Below are 20,840 nucleotides of genomic sequence, written 5' to 3'. Positions count from 1 at the left end.
GGGGGGGGGCGCTGCAGTTTTCACGATGTCCCGGTTTATTGTGATTCTGCCCAGTCATCGGCTTCTAGCTGCTATGCAGTCGACTTTATCATATGCTCTACAACCTGACTCAAAAATGCCAGGTGTAGCTGTTAATAATGTAATGCTGTTCCGGTGGCTGCAACAGCGCACAGATCCTACTGCAGACTTTCTGCTGTCTGAGGCACATCTCAGGCCACCACCACTGCACACGTTCCTCCCCAATGAGACCTCATGTCTCAGAACTCAAACAGGTAGGTAGAAAGTCAGGGGAGGCATAATCCGCTCAGTCATTTATTCCACCAGACTGATAACAGTAGCCAGTTTCAAAATGGGTGTGGTAAAAGGAACTGGGCAGAGGGGGCATTTTCCCTCTCCTCTAGAATTTCCCATGTTCACTTCCTGACTACTACTGATGGCTTTGAGTCTCAAGGGATTTTAAAAATCCACTGGTTTCAAATTCAATCAAGGTCAATGAGCTGCTGAGCTGCCGGCTCCCAAAGCCTCTCCTTCCTCTGACCAGGCATTAGCAGGCTTCTGGGAAGGCTATTGGGAAGGACATTTGCAATTTGCATAGCAAATTATCATCCCATTGACTTCCATTATGGAATCCAAGACAGATTCAGATAGAAAATTCCAGTCCTCATAATGTGATTCGAATCGTCCCCTAGGAATGCTAATTATCATTTCGAGTGCCATCCTGCCAGTGCCAGAGAGCCACCTAGTCACATTTAATTCTTCTCGATAGAACACCTGCAAGAAATTAGCCAAATAGGCAATTCATCCACACAAAAAAGTAGATATTTAAAGGGGAAACGTCAAGCTGAATCCCACTACAGTATCGGAATCACAGAGCTGGTAATCTCATGTCTCCCACTCACGTCTTACACAGGAACTGGGACCCTTTTTATCATTAGGGGTAAGGACATCAGAGGCGGGAGGCTGTTGAATCACCGACACTCTCACTAAGTGCCCCAGTATGTTCATCAGTACTCAGAAGGCAGAAGACAGGGAATGAGTTGTTCTTTTTGACTAAATAACATAAGGAGTGGTTCATTATACTCTTTCGTGGTGACAGGGTTATTATCAATTTAAAGTAGAAGCAAGGCATCTTGTTACTAGTACACAAGTGTTTGTTGACTTTTGCCTGGCTAATTGTCAGCAAAGAGGTTCTAAGTGCCACTTTCCTGATTAGGAGGATGTTTATTTGAGTTGATGGACTCAGTGGGGGGGGGGGGAGGTTGGATAACGACTTTGCAATTACTACTGAGCTCGCAGTCAGTGTGGCTGGCAGCCTGTGCTGGGCCAGACTTCAGATGTGAAACTGGGACTCCTGTCCAAATGGGAATAAATGAAGGTGACGGGTCCACACATCTGCGCATACAGAAACCAGAACCAAATCCATTCCCATCTTGGAAATAACAAGAGGACCTTAGTCCCTTAGTTAATGCCCCTGTAGTGACTATAGTTGACAGGTAGAGAGCATGGACAATTGATTCACTGGAATATCTACAAAAGCTAAATAAATAAACAGAATCTAATAAACTGTGTCCCCTTAATAAAGAGGGAAGACGCCCAGAATAAGACCTCAACTGTGCAACAAACTTGCTTTTTTCTTTAACTTGAGCAAAATATCATCTCACAGTGATTTCTTGATCTATTTAGCTTTAAAAACACTTAATTAACAAAAATTATATGTGGCATCTGCGTGCCCTTAATCCCCGCACCCAGAGAAGCAGAGGCAGGTGGATCTTTGTAAGCTCGAGGCCAGCCTTGTCTACAAATTGAGTCCAGGACAGCCAAGGCTACACAGGGAAACCCTTTCTGGAAAACAAACAAATAAACAAAAAGAAACACCAGAAATGATAGGTGTAAAAGAGGTTAACTGTGACGTGGTGTGCACATGCTTATGGTCCCAGCTACTCTGGAGGCAGAGTGGCAGCATTATTTGAGCTCAGGAATTTGAAACCAGCCTGTAAGATCCCATTTTAAAAGAAGAAATACAGAAAGGAAGGAAAAAGAAAAGAAAGGAAAGGCGAGGGGGAGAGAGGAGGGAGAAGAGGCATGTTACACCATAGTGTATCACAGGCAACACAGGTGTGCACTATGTAATGTTAACACAGTCAAGTCACTTACACACCCATCACACCCACAGTCACTACTGGCGTGTGAGTGCATGGACGGAGGATAAGGAAACCCAAAACCCGATCTCACAGCAAATGTCAAGTGAGCAACATGGCATCACTAACAAGTCACTGTGCTGTGTCTTGGATCCCTAGAGTCTACTTATCATAAATTATAAATTTATATTAATTGACCAACATCTCCCCAATTTTCCCACTCAACCCCCATCTCTAAGAAGCCACATTCTACTCTACGTTTCTATAAATTCAGCTTTTTTTTAGATTCCACATGTAAGAGAGATTATGCAGTGTTTCTGTTTATGGCTAATTTTAGTTTGACTTAGCATATATTTTCCGGGTTCATTCATGCTGTAGCAAATGACAGGATTTCCTGTTTTTAAAGGCTGCATACCATTCACGAATGTCAGCAAACACCTAGGTCATTCTTATATCTTGGCTGCCATGACTAATGCTTCAGTGAACATGGAGCTATCTCTTTTTGATGAAGTGACTTCACTTTTTGTCTTTCCTTCCTTTCAATAATGATGATTAGCACCCCTACTTCAAAGACTGGAGTTACGGTTTGCATATGAAGTGTGCCCTTAAGAGACTCCTGATTTAAAAGTTTGGTACCCAACTGGTGGATCCAGTTATGAAGATTCCAATCTAACCAATGGCTCGGCATTGAGGGTGACAGACTTCGAATGGACTATTAGTAGAAACTTCCTCATCTGGGGTGGGGGTGGGGGAGTAGTTAAAGGACTACAACCACAGGGATATGTTTCTCTGGGCGTCTCATCCCCATGCTCCTTGGTCACCATGAGCTCTGTCTGTCACAGCTTTCTGTCTTGATGCTCTGTCTTGCTACAGCCTGGAAGCCACGCACGGAAACCACAAGGCAACCTCCAACGCTTCTCTTTCGAAGTTCTTTCTGTCAGATATTTTGACATGGGAGCAAGACAAGTAATGGAACTGACATGTATTCAAATAAGACGATGTGAAAATACTTGACAAGATTTTTCTTAAAGCCAGTGTAAACTTGAACGCAATGTCGCTGTGACCTCCATCGGAAAGAAAGGAAGAAAGAAAGAAAGAAAGAAAGAAAGAAAGAAAGAAAGAAAGAAAGATTAAAATCATCTGCCTGGGGTCCTAAGAAGTCAGATAATAGACACTTTGCCTTTGCTGCCTCACTGTTTCCTTTCACGGTCTTCCGCCAGCCTTTCCTCATCCGCGCTACACAAACCCTAAAACTTCCTTTTTTCTTTTGATGGACAGGGCCCTTTCTTTCCCAGGTGTTCAGCCTTTGCAGCTTGCATGAGCTCCGTTTTCAACAACTAACAAGGGGTTGCCTTTGCAGATCCCGACTGTCGTGGGAGAGAGCTGCACTCTGTGTCTTGTGGAGAGCGCAATTAACAGCTGCTTCCGAGGGGTGAGTAGCATCAGTGTCCCTAGTAGCTGGTGCAGATGCTGCAAGGGTCTCCTTAAATAAGATGTCATGCAGATTCCAAGATGCCCTGAGTTTGGAGGTAGCCTTGCCTGTAGCTTTAGCTTTCTTTAACAGAACAGACATGGAACCAGAGGGGAAGAAAGAGGGTAAATCCCCCTGAAAGTGTGTTCCAGCCTGCTCTTGTTTCTCAGGTATTGAGCTCTGGAATCAAGGAGGAGAAATTCCTGACTTGGGCACAGTCTGAGCCTCCTGTCCTCCTGTGGCTCCCAACCTGCTACCGACTGTCAGCCTCAGAGGCGGTTACTCACCCTGTGCGGTGCAGTGTCTGCAGAACCTTCCCGATCACAGGACTGAGGTACCATCAGCATCCGACTTCCCTAATGGCTACTTGACAAATGGGTCCCAACGGTGGGGCTGCACTGTGCCACACTCCCAGGGATGTTTTCTATACATCTGGAATTTACTTGCCTTTAGCTCAATAATTCCCTGTCTGGGGCGTCCCGATTGAAAATAAATGTATTTCCTGTAATTGATGACAGATTAAGCTCTTCCAGTGACTCACATTCTGAAGAAGCCAATGTTTTGTTTTGTTTTGTTTTTGTTCTGCTAAAGCAGTGGTTCTCAACCTTTGGGTCACAACTCCGTTGGAGATCAAACAATGCTTTCACAGTGGTCACATGTCAGGTATCCTGCACATAAGACATTTACATTATGATGTGTCACAGTAGCAAAATCACAGTTATGAAGCAACAACAAAACTAATTCTATGGTTGGGGTCAACATAACACAAGGAGGAACTGCATTAAAGGGTCGAAGCATTAGGAACGTTAAAAAGCGAGGTGTAAAACAATTGTTTTTGCTCCAAATTAACCTTGTAAACACGTTGGAGCCACCCACAAGAATGGTTTGTTAAGTGCTAAGGAAACACTAGGCTGAGCAGTTCACAGGGATCATGTCATTTATAATGTGGTAAAAGTTTTACAAAAGGAGACGCTACTATCTCCAACTTCCAGAAACATTAAATTACGTTGTTAGCAGGTAGTAGAGGCTGGTGGTCTGAATCCAGCATGAGAGAACCAGATGTGGGACTCAAAAGAACCGTCAATTTAGGACAGATCTGCTAAGACACGGGCAGATGGGAGACAAAGCTAGGATGAGCCTCTGACTCCCTCCGTGACTTAAACAGTCACAGTGAAAACCCCATTCTAAGGGTATGGGGGGGAGGGGGCAGGGGGAGCGGGAGCAGGGGGAGGCGGGGGAGGGGGAGGGAACACAGCTTTAATCCCAGCACCTGCAAGGAAGCAGTGGGAAACTCTGAATGCCAGCCTGAACCACATAGCAAGTTTCAAGAAAAACAGGGCTACGTAGAGAGACCCTTTCTCAAAGAAACAAATAAATAATAAAATAAAATATGTTATAGCCGGGTACGGTGGCGCATGCCTTTAATCCAATCACTGGGGAGGCAGAGGCAGGCAGATCTCTGAGTTCAAGACCAGCCTGGTCTGCCTGTTGAGTTCTAGGACAGATGAGGCTACATAGAGAAACTGTCTCAAAAAAAAACAGGGGGAAAAATGGGATGTGGGTTTTGAAGAGAAGGAAATGAGAATTCCAGGCTAAGCATGGGCAGGCTATGAGTCGTGATTTGAGGACAGAGGTCCACAGATGTGCGAGGGAAAAAAACCTCCTAGACCTTCAGTAACTAAGCACAGATCGCACGCGCCTGGTAGGGGAGGCGGTCAGCGACCTCAGGGCCTCACATTTGTTCACTTTGTGCCACCTCTCTTTTTGTCCTTCCTGAGCCCCACCAGGTTAGACATTAAACACATTTCTCACAGGCATAAAACAGGTCTACTGGGCCCATTTTTAAAAAGTCTGGAAAACAGTTTTGATTTGTCTGAGAAGCTGGATTGAGTTTACAGGTGATTTGGAGGAGGCATACATATTTGAGTCCTAAAAACCTCTTTGCATAGAACAACTTGAAACAATAAAATGAAGCATTGGGAAAAACAAGCAGGCAGGACTAAAGAAATCTTTATATTATAGTGAAAAATAATATTTTCCTATGATGGACAGTGCAGGAGCATGAATATAATTCATCACAATATATGTTATAATAATTTAACCAATAAACCACAGAAAGGCATTCTTTATATAACCACTGTGTGTGTAAGCCAGATACAAAACTAACTTTCTAACTACATAAAGTACAACTTTTATCTTGTATGGTATGGGTTTTTTTCCCCCTTCTCAAAAATCATTGTTTTATAACACTGAGTAACACAGACTCTAAGTAACTTTCTCAAGCTACCAAGAAAATAGCAACATGTATCACAAAGTATGTCAGGCTCCTGGATAATATGCCTCTGCCTGTCAAAAACTGAAGTTACACTTCCAGGAAAGATTGTCAGGTGAACTATTTTTTCCTCCTGGACGTCCAAGGCAAAGAGATGATTTCAGGAATATGTGCGGCTTCTTTTTTAGCAAAGTCTCTTAACGCTTGTTCGGGTATATTACAGCCTTAGCCTCAAACTTGTGGTTTTGGTTCTCAAAGCTCAAGCAACCGCTTTGGTTCCGAGGAGATTGATGAAGCAGCAGCCACAGTGCTCGGAAGGTGCAGGAAGAGGCACAGGCTTGTCCCCCAGTTTTACAGGGACTGGGAGATGGCGCAGTCTAGATAAAGCAAATGTACTGCAAGCCCGAGGACGGAGTTCTGTTCCTCAGAACCCATGGGAAAAACAGGACTAGGAGCAGAGACAGGAGAATCCCTGGGGGTTGGTGGGCAGCCAATCTAGAGCAATGGGTGGCTCCAGACTCAGTGAAAGCCCTTATCTAGGAAAAGAACATGGAAGAGCGATTGAGGAAGACAGCCGACATCAGCCTCTACGCTCCGTGCACACAAGTGCACATGTGTTCGGGGGCAGGGAGGAGGGATGTGGTGGGGGGAGATGAAAAGAGGAAAGAAGGGAGGAAAGGCATAAAGTTCAGACTTTGTCCCTACTACAAGAATTAAGTTCTAGATAGATGGATTCATTATTTATATTCTATAAATCATATGACACTGAGCTGAGATGGGAGAAAAGGCTTTGGTAAAGTTATCAACAACCCAGCTGTATTAGCCACTCAGCGGTCTTTCTTATGAATCTAAAGATGATTTCAGAACTCAGAGAAACACGTTTAAACATAGTGTATTGTCCAGACAACTCAACTGCATCTGTCTAGAATGTTGGATGGTTCATCCAATAATCCTCATTCAAGGCCCTTGTCTTTTTCATCTTGTACACTGCACTGAAAAGGTGAGTGCCTTCGCCACTTAGGTGTGTTATTAATTTTTCGAAGCTATGCAAAACTTTCACAAGGCCAAGAAGGCAGTGTTGATTAGTTCTGGTGTCCCCCTGTAGAAACCAGACATTCATTTAGCCTCATTCGGTTCACGTTCACTAATGACCTACCAGGTACCAAGCATCCTTCCTAACACTCCCAAACAACCACTTCAATGGCTGTCACTACTGCAGCTGGGAGCCGCAGCTGGGACTGATATGGTTTTATTAGCCAGAGGCTGCCACAACTTGCTGCCCCTCCGGCATCATAGTACACACCTCTCTCTCTCTCTCTCTCTCTCTCTCTCTCTCTCTCTCTCTCTCTCTCCCTCCCTCCCTCCCTCCCTCCTTCCCTCTCTCCCTCAAATTGGAAAGTACATTCAAAATATTTTAATGCTTCATGTAGCTACACAAAATATGGCTGCATACTAGTGAGTTTCTCTTAATGGGCCCTTAAGACCCTTCCCAAGAAAGGCATTTGGTATTTGGGTAGTGTGGAAAAGGGATGTTAGCCAGACCTCTACACCATAGTCCGTTAGGTAAAGCCACATTAATATAATGACTTATAAAAGCTACATCCAAAAAGCTGGTGAGATGGCTCCGTGACTTAAGGCACTTGCCGCCAAGACAAGCCTGACCACTCAAGTTTAATCTCCACAACTAGTGTGGAAGGATAGAATCAGCTTCCAAACGTTGACCTCTGACCCGCACACATTCACCATGCCACAAATGTAAGGTTTCTTTGACCACATGGGTTGTTTAATAACTGTCAACTTTGAGGGACAAGTCGTAACCACTGTATGGCCCGACACAGCCCATGTGCTTGGTTGGGAATGTTCATTTTCTACCAGGATGCCATCCGTTTGCTCTCCTGCCAGTAGTGACGGAAGCTGTTAACTTCCATTTCAATTGGCAGATATCGCTGTCTGAAGTGCCTCAACTTTGACGTCTGCCAGCTGTGTTTCTTATCTGGGCGCCACAGAAAATCCCACGAGAAGTCACACACTGTGATGGAGGACCGTGTCCAGGTAACATCTAAGGCAGCGTGGTAAAAATTTCACTGCCATAGCCGTTTCAAGACATTCCATTCAAACCCCTTTCCTTCTGTTAGTTAACAGTTAAGACGCCCCACCTTCAATGCTTCTCTGCATAACCGGGATCTCATATGATTAAAGAGTCTTGTGTATATATTTTAGGAAAACATCACAATGACTTTTGTTGTTCTTTATGATGGACCCATGCCATGAGATTAAAAATAAATGTGCTTTGTTTACATCGCAGGTTTTTTAAATGTTTTCAGGAATAAGAAAAGGCTTAATAGACTACAGCTTGACCACTGGCCCCGTACAAATCAGCTAGGAACCATCTGTCAAAGTCAGAAGGGACAGGGACTGGGAACTGGCATGGACAAAAAAGAAAAGGGGGTTGAGTTGGTGAGGATGACACAGCAAAGCTTCTGGTTGCAGTATTCCTTCAGAAAGGTTTTAATATGACATTCCCTGACTCTTAAATTTCAAGTATTCCGCCCCTCTCCACCCCCAACCCCTGCCCGGCCTCCACTTTGGGATAAGAAGAAAAAAAGTTATCTAGGTTTTTACTGAAAAAGCAAAACTTTATAATTTTTTTTAAAAAAAGAAAATAGCCAGCAAGTGCACCTAATTCTAAGAATAAAGAAAAATAGAACGCAAAAAAAAAAAAAATCTGCTATTCTTAGGGGTGGCTGCGAGTTGGGGTGAATCTGTACAACGGAGTTCCTCTCAAACAGCACTGATGTGAAGTCTGTGTTTGTATCACCTTTAGCAAGGGCAGTCTTCTGGTTCAACATCAAGGTCCATCCAGGAAGGGCAGGAACCTGAATTTGGGCAAATACTTTCCTGTGACCATAGCCTTGCTAAACTGCTCCAACTTTTGCCTCTGATTAGCTTCCTGGACCTGGAAGCCTGTGACTGGATGGTGTTACGGCGACACCGTGTGGTCATCTTGTTAATACGCTTTAATTTTCAAGCACTGGAGACCTTCAAATTGAGAATCTCTGTTTCTTTTCCCCGAAGTTCCTTAGGTGGGCCAAATGGTTGGGTTTCCCGTGGTCCACTGCCTACTGAAATTGTATCCAGTAGTAAAGCGTGAAGGATGTTCCTCGATATAAACCCACAAGTCATCACCTTATTCTTAAAGAGCCCCACATCTCCAAATGCTAGTGAACAGAAACTCAGTCCCATGTGGTCTTCCCCCCTACCCCCTTACGGCTTTAGAGTCTCCAGTTGCTTTAAAAAGCAGTTACTTGTTAAAGCAGTTGGGGCATTCAGTCTGGACACTTGTGCTATGTGCAGGTTTATACCTAAAGGGTGTGAAGAGATTCTAGGAGCTTGGGAGACTATTTTTCCAAAGCATCAACAACAGAAGTTACAGTTAGTTACCAACACTTCAAGCATGTGTCATTTCACCACCAACAATAAGGAAATATGGCCACGCTTAAAGTGACCCAATGCCTACTAAATTCTTTATTTGCTTGATTATACCGCTTTTATTCGTTTGTGTGCATGCGTGCATGTGAGCAAACAACCAACACGTGGAAGCCAGAGGACAATTTGTGGGCATCAGTTCTCTCTTTCCACCATACGGATCCTGAGCACCAAACTCGGGTGGCCAGGTTACCCACTGAGCCATCTTGTCTGCCCCTTGGTACCTCTATTGATATTGTTCATCTCCACAGGTGTCAGCAACGGAGAATACAAAACTCCTCTTCAGGAGCCTCAGAAACATCCTGCCCCAGAGACACGACAGGACAGGGAGGCAGTGGCTGCTGACCCAGTTGGCTTCAAGGGAGGCAGCTAGCCATGCGCAGACCAGGTGTGTGGCCTGGGTGTTGCATAGATTATACCTGTAGGCTTTCTCTCTTTTAAATTTATTATACACAATAATGGATTTATTGTAGCATTTTCATACATTTATATATTTTTATCATCTTCACCCCTATTACCTTCTCTTGTCCCTTCCTGCTCTTGTCCCTTCCCTGTCCCCTCCTCCTTTTATAGAGTCCCCTTTCACCTTTCATATCTTCCTCCTTTCTTATCTGTCTGTCTTTCTCACCACCCCCAGAAACTTAATTTATTTTTTTAATTTTTAAAATTAATTCATTCACATTACATCTCAATAGTTATCCCATCCCTTGTATCCTCCCATTCCTCCCTCCCTCCCATTTTCCCCTTACTCCCCTCCCCTATGACTGTGACTGAGGGGGACCTCTTCCCCTGTATATGCTCATAGGGGATCAAGTCTCCTCTTGGTAGCCTGCTTTCCTTCCTCTGGGTGCCACCAGGTCTCCCCATCCAGGGGACGTGGTCAAATATGGGGCACCAGAGTTCGTGTGAAAGTCAGTCCCCACTCTCCACTCAGCTGTGGAGAATGTCCTGCCCATCGGCTAGATCTGGGTCGGACTTCCATGTTTACAGCAACTTTTAACTGAATATAAATCTTCAGGGAGGCATGGGGTCTCAAGAGGCCCTCTGCCTCGAGGGATGACATGCGGATGGGACAAATGTTGAGCAGGTCTTGAGCAAGTAATGGCAGTGAGGTTTCAAGAGTGCAGGCTGTCAAGCCTGGAAGACAGCATTCCACACCGTCCATCTCTTTCTCTTGCTTTTTTTTTTTTACATCCTTTCTGCTTCCTTTTCTGTGCTATGCCTTGAGCTTTGAGGAAGAAGATACAAAGCACCCCCCACCCCCGCCCCGTTCATATGGCCCGGCAGCAGCTTTAATGCTGAAGTCCCTATGGAGGGCTGGGATGGGACTAGGGTAGAAATTAAATGATCTTTCTGCAGCCCTTAGGTTTACCGAGAACTAAGAAGCAACAGTGCCATGTAGTGGCCACTGCGGTAGTTGCTCTTGCGACTAAAGGCAATGAATGGGCTTAGAAGATTCTGTTTTGAGTAGCTGTCCTGGGAGTGGTATTCACTCTTCAGTGTAGGTGAAACCAGCCTCGTGCTGTAGATGAAATTTCTCATTCTTCCATTCACCTGCACTAAACAGTAAAAGTGTCCCCCGTCATTATCTTCCAAATAATCATTACATTTTCTTCTGTCTTTTTCTTTTGTCCTGTATGGCTTTTTGAGACCATATATATCTTTCCAGGCTGGCTTTGAACTTACTATGTAGCCCAGGCTAGCCTCTCAACTAACCACCTACTTTTTTTCACCTATCAAGTGCTGAAATTACAAGTGTATATAGCATCACTCCTAATGTAAACTATAATTGTGTGTGTATACATTCATACTCGTGTGTGTGTGTGTGTGTGTGTGTGTGTGTGTGTGTGTGTGTACACATGTCCATGTATATGTGGATGCTCATGCGTTTTAAGGTACATGCACACATGTCAATGTGAAAGAAGAAAACTTCAAAGTGTTATTCTCCAGACATTGCCCACCTTTTTCTTTCTAAAAATTTATTTATTTATTTATTTATTTATACATGTTTTGTCTGCATATATGTCTATGTACCACATTCATGCTGGGTGCTACGCAGTCTGGAAGAGGACATTGGATCCCCTGGAACTAGTGTTGCAGATGTTTGTGAGCTGCCATGGGTGCTGAGAATCAAACCTTGGTCCTCTGGAAGAACCTGGTACTCTTAACCGTTTAGCCATTTCTCCAGCTCCCCGCTCCTCCTGTTTGAGACAGCATCTCTCGCTGGCCTGAAACTTGCCTAGTAAAGTGCTGGCTATCCAGCAAGCCCAAGCTCTGTCTCTTTCCCAGTGCTGGCATGACAATACATGCCTCACTGCTGGGCTACTTAAGTGAGGGTTTTGATATTCAAACTGAGATGCTCATGTTCCCAACCCCACAGATCACCATGCTAATAGCCTACTCTCTCCTTCTCTGGAGCATCACTGTCCCTAAGCAACTGGGAGCAGGCTTACATGGGGTGAAGGGAAAAAAACAAGATGGTGAAGTTTGATAGAAACTGAAAGAAAGAAGCCTAGTCCTCACCCAGCAGAACGTGTGACCTTTACTTTTCTGTGACTTACTTTCTTTGCCTTGTCACAGGAATAGCCTTAATACTCTCAATATAATATTTGTAGGGGATAAAAAGTTAAACAGAGGAACTTGCAAGGGCTATGCAAACACTAAAGTTCATTTAAATTCTTCATATTATATCTGGTCTACTCCAGGTATAATCACTATTGTTAATCCCGTGGATAGTATTATGTAACTTTTCAACTTGGGCTGGGTATTCATGAGCTCCATAACTCCCACTGGTGACCAATCTGGGAAATGAATGTAAATGTTATAATTTCACAAGTGTGGTCATAGGCAAAGATTCCCCCTTGCTCTCTATTAAGCTGGTAAATCATGAATGCTCATCTCCTAAGGTAATAGTTGTTGCTAAGTGACGACACTGGATTGATTTAATAATTCAGCAGGCAATCTGCATGGTAAGAAGCCCCCTTCCTTTTGCGATAGATTTGCTTTACACATGACTGCTCACATCAACAAGAAAAACTTTTATTTATAAGAGCATAATTGAAAGCGAGATGTCAGACATTATCATTATTAAATATTTGGGAACGTCTTACAAATGTAATAAAAAAACAAAATTAAAATGCTGAAGAAGAGAAGATGAAATCACTTGCATCTGCAGCTGATATAACCCCCTAAAGCCCAGAGGAACTGAGGAGAAAACACTAGAATTAAGACTCTGAGTGATGGTGGGATATAAAATAACTTTGCATAAGATTGACAGCTCTTCACTTTGCTTGTAATAACCATCTAGAAATTTTACAAAGCTCTCAATATAATGTATCCTATTTTACTGAGCAACTACGGGCAAGTTTAACAAAAAAAAAACCTGGGACTCATATAATAAAATTTATGCTATGTCACTATGTACAGAAAACAAGCTTAAATAAAGAGAAGCATGCCGGATAGCTGACAGGGATGACACTAGCACAGGAATGTCTATGTGGCAAAACTAGTAAATGATTCCTGATTATACACAGATTCGGTGCTGACACATTCACCTACTTATAAAATCTTATATGTGATCCAAAAATCAATATTCAAGGTGCCACTGCGGCACTCCTAGATGGGCACAGAAAGGCAAGACATAAAGATTGTCCACACGGGCATTTCTAAGCCCAGGCTGGACTGGAGGTGGTTTCATGCTGTAAACAAGTGTCTTTCACACACTGTATTCTGGCCCGGCTTTTTCAATCATTTTGTGCCCTTTCTGAGTGGCTTCACGGTTGTAAAAAAAAAAAGCCCTCTAGCGTAGTGCTGAAGTATCATCAGGGCTCCTGGAAAAGCTGTGATGTCCCGTTCATGAGGCCACATGTGTGAGATGGCTTTATGTACAAAAGCCTTTAAGGTGACACTGAAGTAACTCCTATCCATAGCTGATCTCAGACTTCCAGCCTCTAGGTGTTTAAGAAAATTAATGTCGGCCATTTAATGCACCAAGTGTATGGTGTTTTGTTATAGCCGTCAGACCCAAGACATTAGGATAATCCCAACGTTAAAATTAGCTGATGAGACAAGGAGAGAGTGCGTCACTCAAGAGATGCGTTGCTCTCTTCTGCCCTTACACACCCATCATCCCCTTGACGGAAATGGCTAGCCACAGAATCATCACATTTCCATATCTCGTGTCTTATAGTCATTTTCACAGCCTACCAAAAGCAACGGAATTAACCCGTGCACTAAATGCAAGCTCTCTTGTAGCCAGGTCATTCTCTGCTCCTTTGATGTTTTCTTTTGCTCAACTGTAATAACTCAAGATGGTACAATGCTTAAAAAAAATAGTTTTGAATAAAGCCAAATGGAATTCTGTTAAATCAAATATTCCTGGCCTTACAGTCATCTGTGCTCTTTCAGCTATGACGTCACAAACACACACCCATGCTCAGAGTTCCTGGTCTCTGACCTGGACAAGATGACCTGGGAGTCATTATCACTGAATTTCTTCATCTTTTTATATCTAGACTAGCAATGAGAAGGGAGCATGGAATTTTCATTCACTTTTTTTTTTTTTTTTTTTTTTTTTTTAGCTCTCTAGCTCTCTGCCAGCTGGGCAGTCTGTCTGGAAAAGAACGCAGGGGTGAAGTGGGACACTCACCTTGACATCTGACGTCATTAACATTTCCAGTCAGAGAGGGGGTGCTGCTAAAGAGATGGCTCCGTAGTTAGGAGTGCTTGCTGCATTTCCAGAAGACCCAAGTCTGGTTCCCAGGACTCTTATTGGATGTTTCACAGCTGCCTGTGATTTCAGCTTCAGGACATCTGATGTCCTCTTTTGAGCTCTGTGGAAACACACACACACACACACACACACACACACACCAATAAATCTTTTAAAAATACATTTTTGGAAAAAAATAACTTTTCTTAATATCATATTTAACCATTAAAAATTACCGCAACATCTTATAAAACTCTACTTTCTAACAGGCTCTGGCCGAAAACCCCAGTGTATGTGAGGCCAACAGGAGCAGTGGCAGCAGCAGCCACAGAACACACCAGATTCCTGTGTCAAAAGCTAACACCCTCTCCACAGGCAAATGACAACCCACATCACCAGGTGAGTCCAACAAAGGGCAGAGCCATCGCTGAAACGTAGCATCCACTCTGTAAACATGCGTCAAGGCTTGGAAAACTATCCGCAGATTAGGGACGATTTCCACCGTGTTCGTGTGATCAATGAAAATTAGGGAGCCATATTCCCACCATAAAGCGTTACGTGTTTTTTTTGTCTTTTGGAACATACTCTCACTTTGTAGCCTAAACCAGACTAGAACTTGAACCAATCCTCTAGCCTAGGCGTCCAGAGTACTGGGATTACAGGTGCCGAGCGACCATGCCCACCCACGGCTATAGCCGTTATTATATTCATTAATACATACAGTCATTACATAAAATTTGAAAAGCTAAGTTAAAAAATTGAAAATAATCTATGTGTATGCATCATTAACATTTCAATAAGCTTTGCTCCTTTTGAATATTTTAGTTTAGAACATACTTTGAGATGTACTGGTTATATTGTCAACCTGTCAATGTAAATTATATTGTGAACGTTTTCCATTGTCAGAATTCTTCAAAAACATCTGCATGGTTATTTAAATAGAGAGAAAGCTATTCACTTAACTCTTTTTTTGACATTTAGACTGTTTCCAATTTTTACTATAATTTAAATTTTACTATTAAAAATTCCTCTCATCCCAGTTTGTGTACAGTTAGCGCATTGTCTCCCTGTAATCCATTTCTATAGCGGGGTCACCAAAAAGATCTATGGAGAAGTGTTTAAGGCTTGTCATGCTTACTGCAAAATTGCCTTTCAGAAAGACATAGGGGACTATATGCTCGGCGACTGCAACCCATAGCTCACCATGACCTGGGTACAGCTAGTTAACTATTGCCACATTTTAATTCTGCCAATTTACAAGAAAGTAAAATGCAATTTCACTTGTCTTTATTTTTGTCAGATTGAGTGAGACAAAACTCCCCCCCCCACCCCAAATACTTCAGAAGGCATTATATCCTGTCCCCTCCCTCTCTCTTCTGCCCCTCCTCCTTCTGGTGTGTCGCTTTGATATATTACTTCGCATCTTTTAGCTTGGCAGAAGCAAACCTTGCTCCCTTTAGTCTTTTGAATAGAACGACCTCCTTTACCAATGTTTTCAATTCCTGTAAAAAAAAATACTATCTTTTTTTTTTTTTAAGTTTCTTACAGTTTTAGGCTTAGAATAGGCTCTTCAGTATGAAATCTAATGTTTTCTTAACTGTGTTTTATTTTTGACATGCTTTATCTTGACATTAAAATTTTAAATCTATCCTTTGTTTTGTTTTGTTTTGGTTCGGTTTTGAGACAGGGTTTCTCTGTTACACAGAACCCTGGCTGTCCTGGACTCTCTTTGGAGAGCAGGCTGGCCTCAAACTCACAGATTTTACTTTGGTTTACGATAAGTGACAATAATTTCCTATTCTTGTTTTGTTGTTGTTGTTTGTTTGTTTAAATAAGCCCCTTTCTTGTCAATCTCTATATCGTACTTATGTTAATACAAGCTAACGTTTTTATGATTTTAGGAGGTGCTTCTCATTTAGTGTTTTCATGAGAATGTCATTTGATAGTCTAGCTCTATGATACTTATCTGTGTGATATATAGCAAGAGTCTCACTTTTGTTCTTCAACCACCTTACTGAGGTATGATTGACATGTTAAAAGTGGTATATATCTCATTTATACAACTGCTGAGTGTGTGACAGGTATCTGTCCATGAAGACATCACCATTACACTGGCCATGAAATGTCCAGCATATCCTAACGCTTGCTCTCTTCCCTGTGATTTTTATTGTCCTTAGAGTTACTATGATTACTAGCACGGGAAGCAAAAATGTTTAACATTAAAGCTACACTATGACTATATGGTAGGTGTCTACGACTTACCTATTTTACATAAATACAACCCTATCCCATATACTGCTACTTGCCCACTTCTTCCATTTTTTATTTTTATGCTTTTATAAAATAATTGTTCTCCTAGATGAATATTAAAATGATTATCATTGCTTCAGGCGAATCTTCAGAGAGGCCATCAAAGGGTGGTCATTTGTAACACTTTTTAATCATCAAGGGAAAACTGTAGGTTCTTTGCTACAGCTGTGCTAAGTGGAACTGTGCCTAGAAAGTGAGCACCATAGCCACTCTGGCCGAGGACCTTGTAGCCAGGTGGTCTGCGGGCCCATCCAGGGAGCAGCGCCACCCATGCCTCGCTGTTAACCTACCCAGATGAGCAGGAGCCATGGGCTGGGTCTCTGTACCTCGGAGCTTAGGCCAGGCTGAGTCAGGTCAACAGAAGCCATTAGGTGGGAGGGAGTTCAGGAAGCAAGGTGTGCCATGAGAAAATTCAGGGGATGGGGCGGGGGGAATCCTAAGGAAGAAAGCATCCACCATCTTTCATTCATAAGACTTGATGACTTCAAAGAGAAGTAATGACTGTTAGTGTACATCCAAGTTGGAATGTAAAAGTTAAAGGAGAAAGCTGAAGGAAGAAGTGAGAAGCTTAGATCAAGGACAATTAGTGACCCACCAGTGTTTTATGAATGGCTTTGGAAGTAGATATTCAGAGAAGCAGCTAACGTGGGAAGAAAGCTGTTGTAACTGTCTTTTTACACTTTAATGTTATATATATTAATATATGATTATATTATAATACAATATACTATACTAATATTAATATATAATTAACTCTGTAAATTAGACTGCATATTTTTCACAAATATTTACAGCATTCTTATACATAAACTTCAGCTAGTTTGTAAAAGTGTTGCATTTTATTTTGAAAAAGTATATAATTATCATGCTCTTTTAAGAATTTTTAAAAATGTTCTTAAGTTCAAATTTTTAAAAATTCATTTCTCAATTTCTTTCTTCTCTAGGCCATAGTCAGCATTAAGGAAGAACTATGGAAGACTCGTGACTCTATCAGTACTCTGCACAGGGAAAGAAGGTAGGAGCCACATGTGGATATGTGAGAGGGAGGAAGAGCCACATGAGGATATGTGAGAGGGAGGAGGAGCCACATGAGGATATGTGAGAGGGAGGAGGAGCCACATGAGGATATGTGAGAGGGAGGAGGAGCCACATGAGGATATGTGAGAGGGAGGAGGAGCCACATGAGGATATGTGAGATGGTGGGAGCCACATGTGGATATGTGAGATGGTGGGAGCCACATGTGGATATGTGAGACGGTGGGAGCCACATGTGGATATGTGAGATGGTGGGAGCCACATGTGGATATGTGAGATGGTGGGAGCCACATGTGGATATGTGAGATGGTGGGAGCCACATGTGGATATGTGAGATGGTGGGAGCCACATGTGGATATGTGAGATGGTGGGAGCCACATGTGGATATGTGAGATGGTGGGAGCCACATGTGGATATGTGAGATGGTGGGAGCCACATGTGGATATGTGAGGTGGTGGGAGCCACATGTGGATATGTGAGATGGTGGGAGCCACATGTGGATATGTGAGGTGGTGGGAGCCACATGTGGATATGTGAGATGGTGGGAGCCACATGTGGATATGTGAGATGGTGGGAGCCACATGTGGATATGTGAGGTGGTGGGAGCCACATGTGGATATGTGAGATGGTGGGAGCCACATGAGGATATGTGAGATGGTGGGAGCCACATGTGGATATGTGAGATGGTGGGAGCCACATGTGGATATGTGAGATGGTGGGAGCCACATGTGGATATGTGAGATGGTGGGAGCCACGTGTGGATATGTGAGATGGTGGGAGCCACATGTGGATATGTGAGATGGTGGGAGCCACATGTGGATATGTGAGATGGTGGGAGCCACATGTGGATATGTGAGATGGTGGGGGCCACATGTGGATATGTGAGGTGGTGGGAGCCACATGTGGATATGTGAGGTGGTGGGGGCCACATGTGGATATGTGAGGTGGTGGGGGCCACATGTGGATATGTGAGGTGGTGGGGGCCACATGTGGATATGTGAGGTGGTGGGGGCCACATGTGGATATGTGAGGTGGTGGGAGCCACATGTGGATATGTGAGATGGTGGGAGCCACATGAGGATATGTGAGATGGTGGGAGCCACATGTGGATATGTGAGATGGTGGGAGCCACATGTGGATATGTGAGATGGTGGGAGCCACATGTGGATATGTGAGATGGTGGGAGCCACATGTGGATATGTGAGGTGGTGGGAGCCACATGTGGATATGTGAGATGGTGGGAGCCACATGAGGATATGTGAGATGGTGGGAGCCACATGTGGATATGTGAGATGGTGGGAGCCACATGTGGATATGTGAGATGGTGGGAGCCACATGTGGATATGTGAGATGGTGGGAGCCACATGTGGATATGTGAGATGGTGGGAGCCACATGTGGATATGTGAGATGGTGGGAGCCACATGTGGATATGTGAGATGGTGGGGGCCACATGTGGATATGTGAGATGGTGGGGGCCACATGTGGATATGTGAGATGGTGGGGGCCACATGTGGATATGTGAGGTGGTGGGAGCCACATGTGGATATGTGAGATGGTGGGAGCCACATGTGGATATGTGAGGTGGTGGGAGCCACATGTGGATATGTGAGGTGGTGGGGGCCACATGTGGATATGTGAGGTGGTGGGGGCCACATGTGGATATGTGAGGTGGTGGGGGCCACATGTGGATATGTGAGGTGGTGAGAGCCACAATGTGAATAAGTGAACAGCAGCGGAGATGAGCCAGGAGTTCTGCCCTGAGCTTTTTTACAGTGATATTTTATATAGACAATGGTGAAAACCTCCTTTTTTAAACAGTTAGAAATTATTTAAATGAAGAAGTCCTATATTTCAATGTGAAGGTAAAACAAAACAAAACAAAGCCAACTCATGCTGAATGAGTAGTTAGTCAAAATGAATATCATCTATCTAGCTACTGTATGGTTTTACCCCTCGTCACCTACCTGAGGCCATTACTCTAAAGAAAGCTAAGAGGGACTGTGTAACCGTCTCAGTGACAGCACACTTGCCACATCAGCATCCTGACCTGTGTTTGATCCCCAGGGTCCACATGTCGGAAGGAGAGAACTGACTCCTGTAAGCTGTCCTCTGATCTCCACATGCCCACCATGGCACATATGCCCACATGCACACACACACACACACACACACACACACACACACACACACACACAATTAATTAATTAACTTATATTAATTAATTAATTGATATAAAATTCTTGTCAGGCATGGTGACTTACACCTTTAATCTTAGCACTCAGGAGACAGAGGCAGATGGACCTCTGTGAGTTTGAAGCAGACTGGTCTACAGATTAAGTTCCAGGATAGTGATATGTAAATAAAAAATCTTAAGGTAGCTGTTTGAAAATAATTTTAAGCTGTGTTATTCCTTCTTATATATCTGGTATATACACCATTGGTAGCCTAATAAAATATTTATCACTACAAAGCATACGAAAGCATCAGACAGATTTAATAAAAGAAATAAAAACTGTGTGCATCATTATTTTTAGTGATATTTGTATGAAACTGTAGACAGCACACCTCTCAGATGTGTGTGTGTGTGTGTGTGTGTGTATGTGTGTGTGATGACATAAAAGAAATTAGTAATATATGAATAAGCGATTTGGGATTATTAACATTTAATTCTGCAATAGTAAAACAGTCAATAAAGATATAACTTTGAGGGACTGAAGAGAAGCCGTATAACTGGAGACCTAGGTTCCTGGGAAACAGTGAAAGTGGCCCGAGATGGACAGTTTACTGCAAGCTCAGTTACAGGCAGCTGGAAGTCCCTGGCCTTTTAACAAGGCCTCTCCTCTGATCACACATTGAAAGAACATCGTCCAGTTGTTGGTGATAACTCCTTACTCTTCAGTATCTCGAGACTCAGTGAAATTGTGTTTCACTACACAACATGTGGCCTTTCTGGGAGCTCTTGGGCTCTCTCCGACAGCTTCATACACACGGGATTCAGTGTGCTTAGTTAGTTACCGAAGATAAGGAAACTTCTTTAAAAGATTCCAGGTCATTTGGAAGGAATTATTTCTCAGATAATATTAACTTATTAACAGACATTCTCTTGGAAAGTAGTAGGTTTCAAACTACTGAAAATGCCTGTAGGAACACTTTATGAGAATTCTCCCTTTAAAACAAAAAGTTAGAGAGCCAGATGTGGTGGCACACACCTTTAAAGCAGAGGCAAGTGGGCTCAAGGCCAACCCCGTCTACTACCCTACCATGTAAGATGCTTGGCTCTCCAACTGTAGTTAGGAATTTAGAAGCAGGCTCCCCTTGTGACTAGAAGTTCTAAGGGGGACTGTTTGGAGACACCTGCTTTGTGTGGGAGTTCAAACCTTATTTCCAGACCCTTTGAAGGCATTTATGACACTGAG

At 43.2% G+C, this 20,840-nt stretch overlaps 1 protein-coding gene across 1 annotated transcript in view; it reads left to right on the top strand.

Annotated features, from left to right (window-relative positions):
* Window positions 1-20,840, top strand: part of DYTN (dystrotelin) — a 50,380-nt gene that overhangs the window by 17,886 nt on the left and 11,654 nt on the right. The window contains 6 exon segments of the mRNA XM_084778392.1: window positions 3,499-3,570; window positions 3,780-3,943; window positions 7,822-7,933; window positions 9,619-9,755; window positions 14,348-14,477; window positions 17,333-17,403. Coding sequence (XP_084634518.1) covers window positions 3,499-3,570; window positions 3,780-3,943; window positions 7,822-7,933; window positions 9,619-9,755; window positions 14,348-14,477; window positions 17,333-17,403 — 686 coding nt within the window.

The sequence above is a fragment of the Acomys minous genome (assembly GCF_964271855.1).
Source record: "Acomys minous genome assembly, chromosome: 4".
Taxonomy (NCBI): Eukaryota; Metazoa; Chordata; class Mammalia; order Rodentia; family Muridae; genus Acomys; species Acomys minous.
This window is presented reverse-complemented; position numbering and strand designations above follow the sequence as displayed.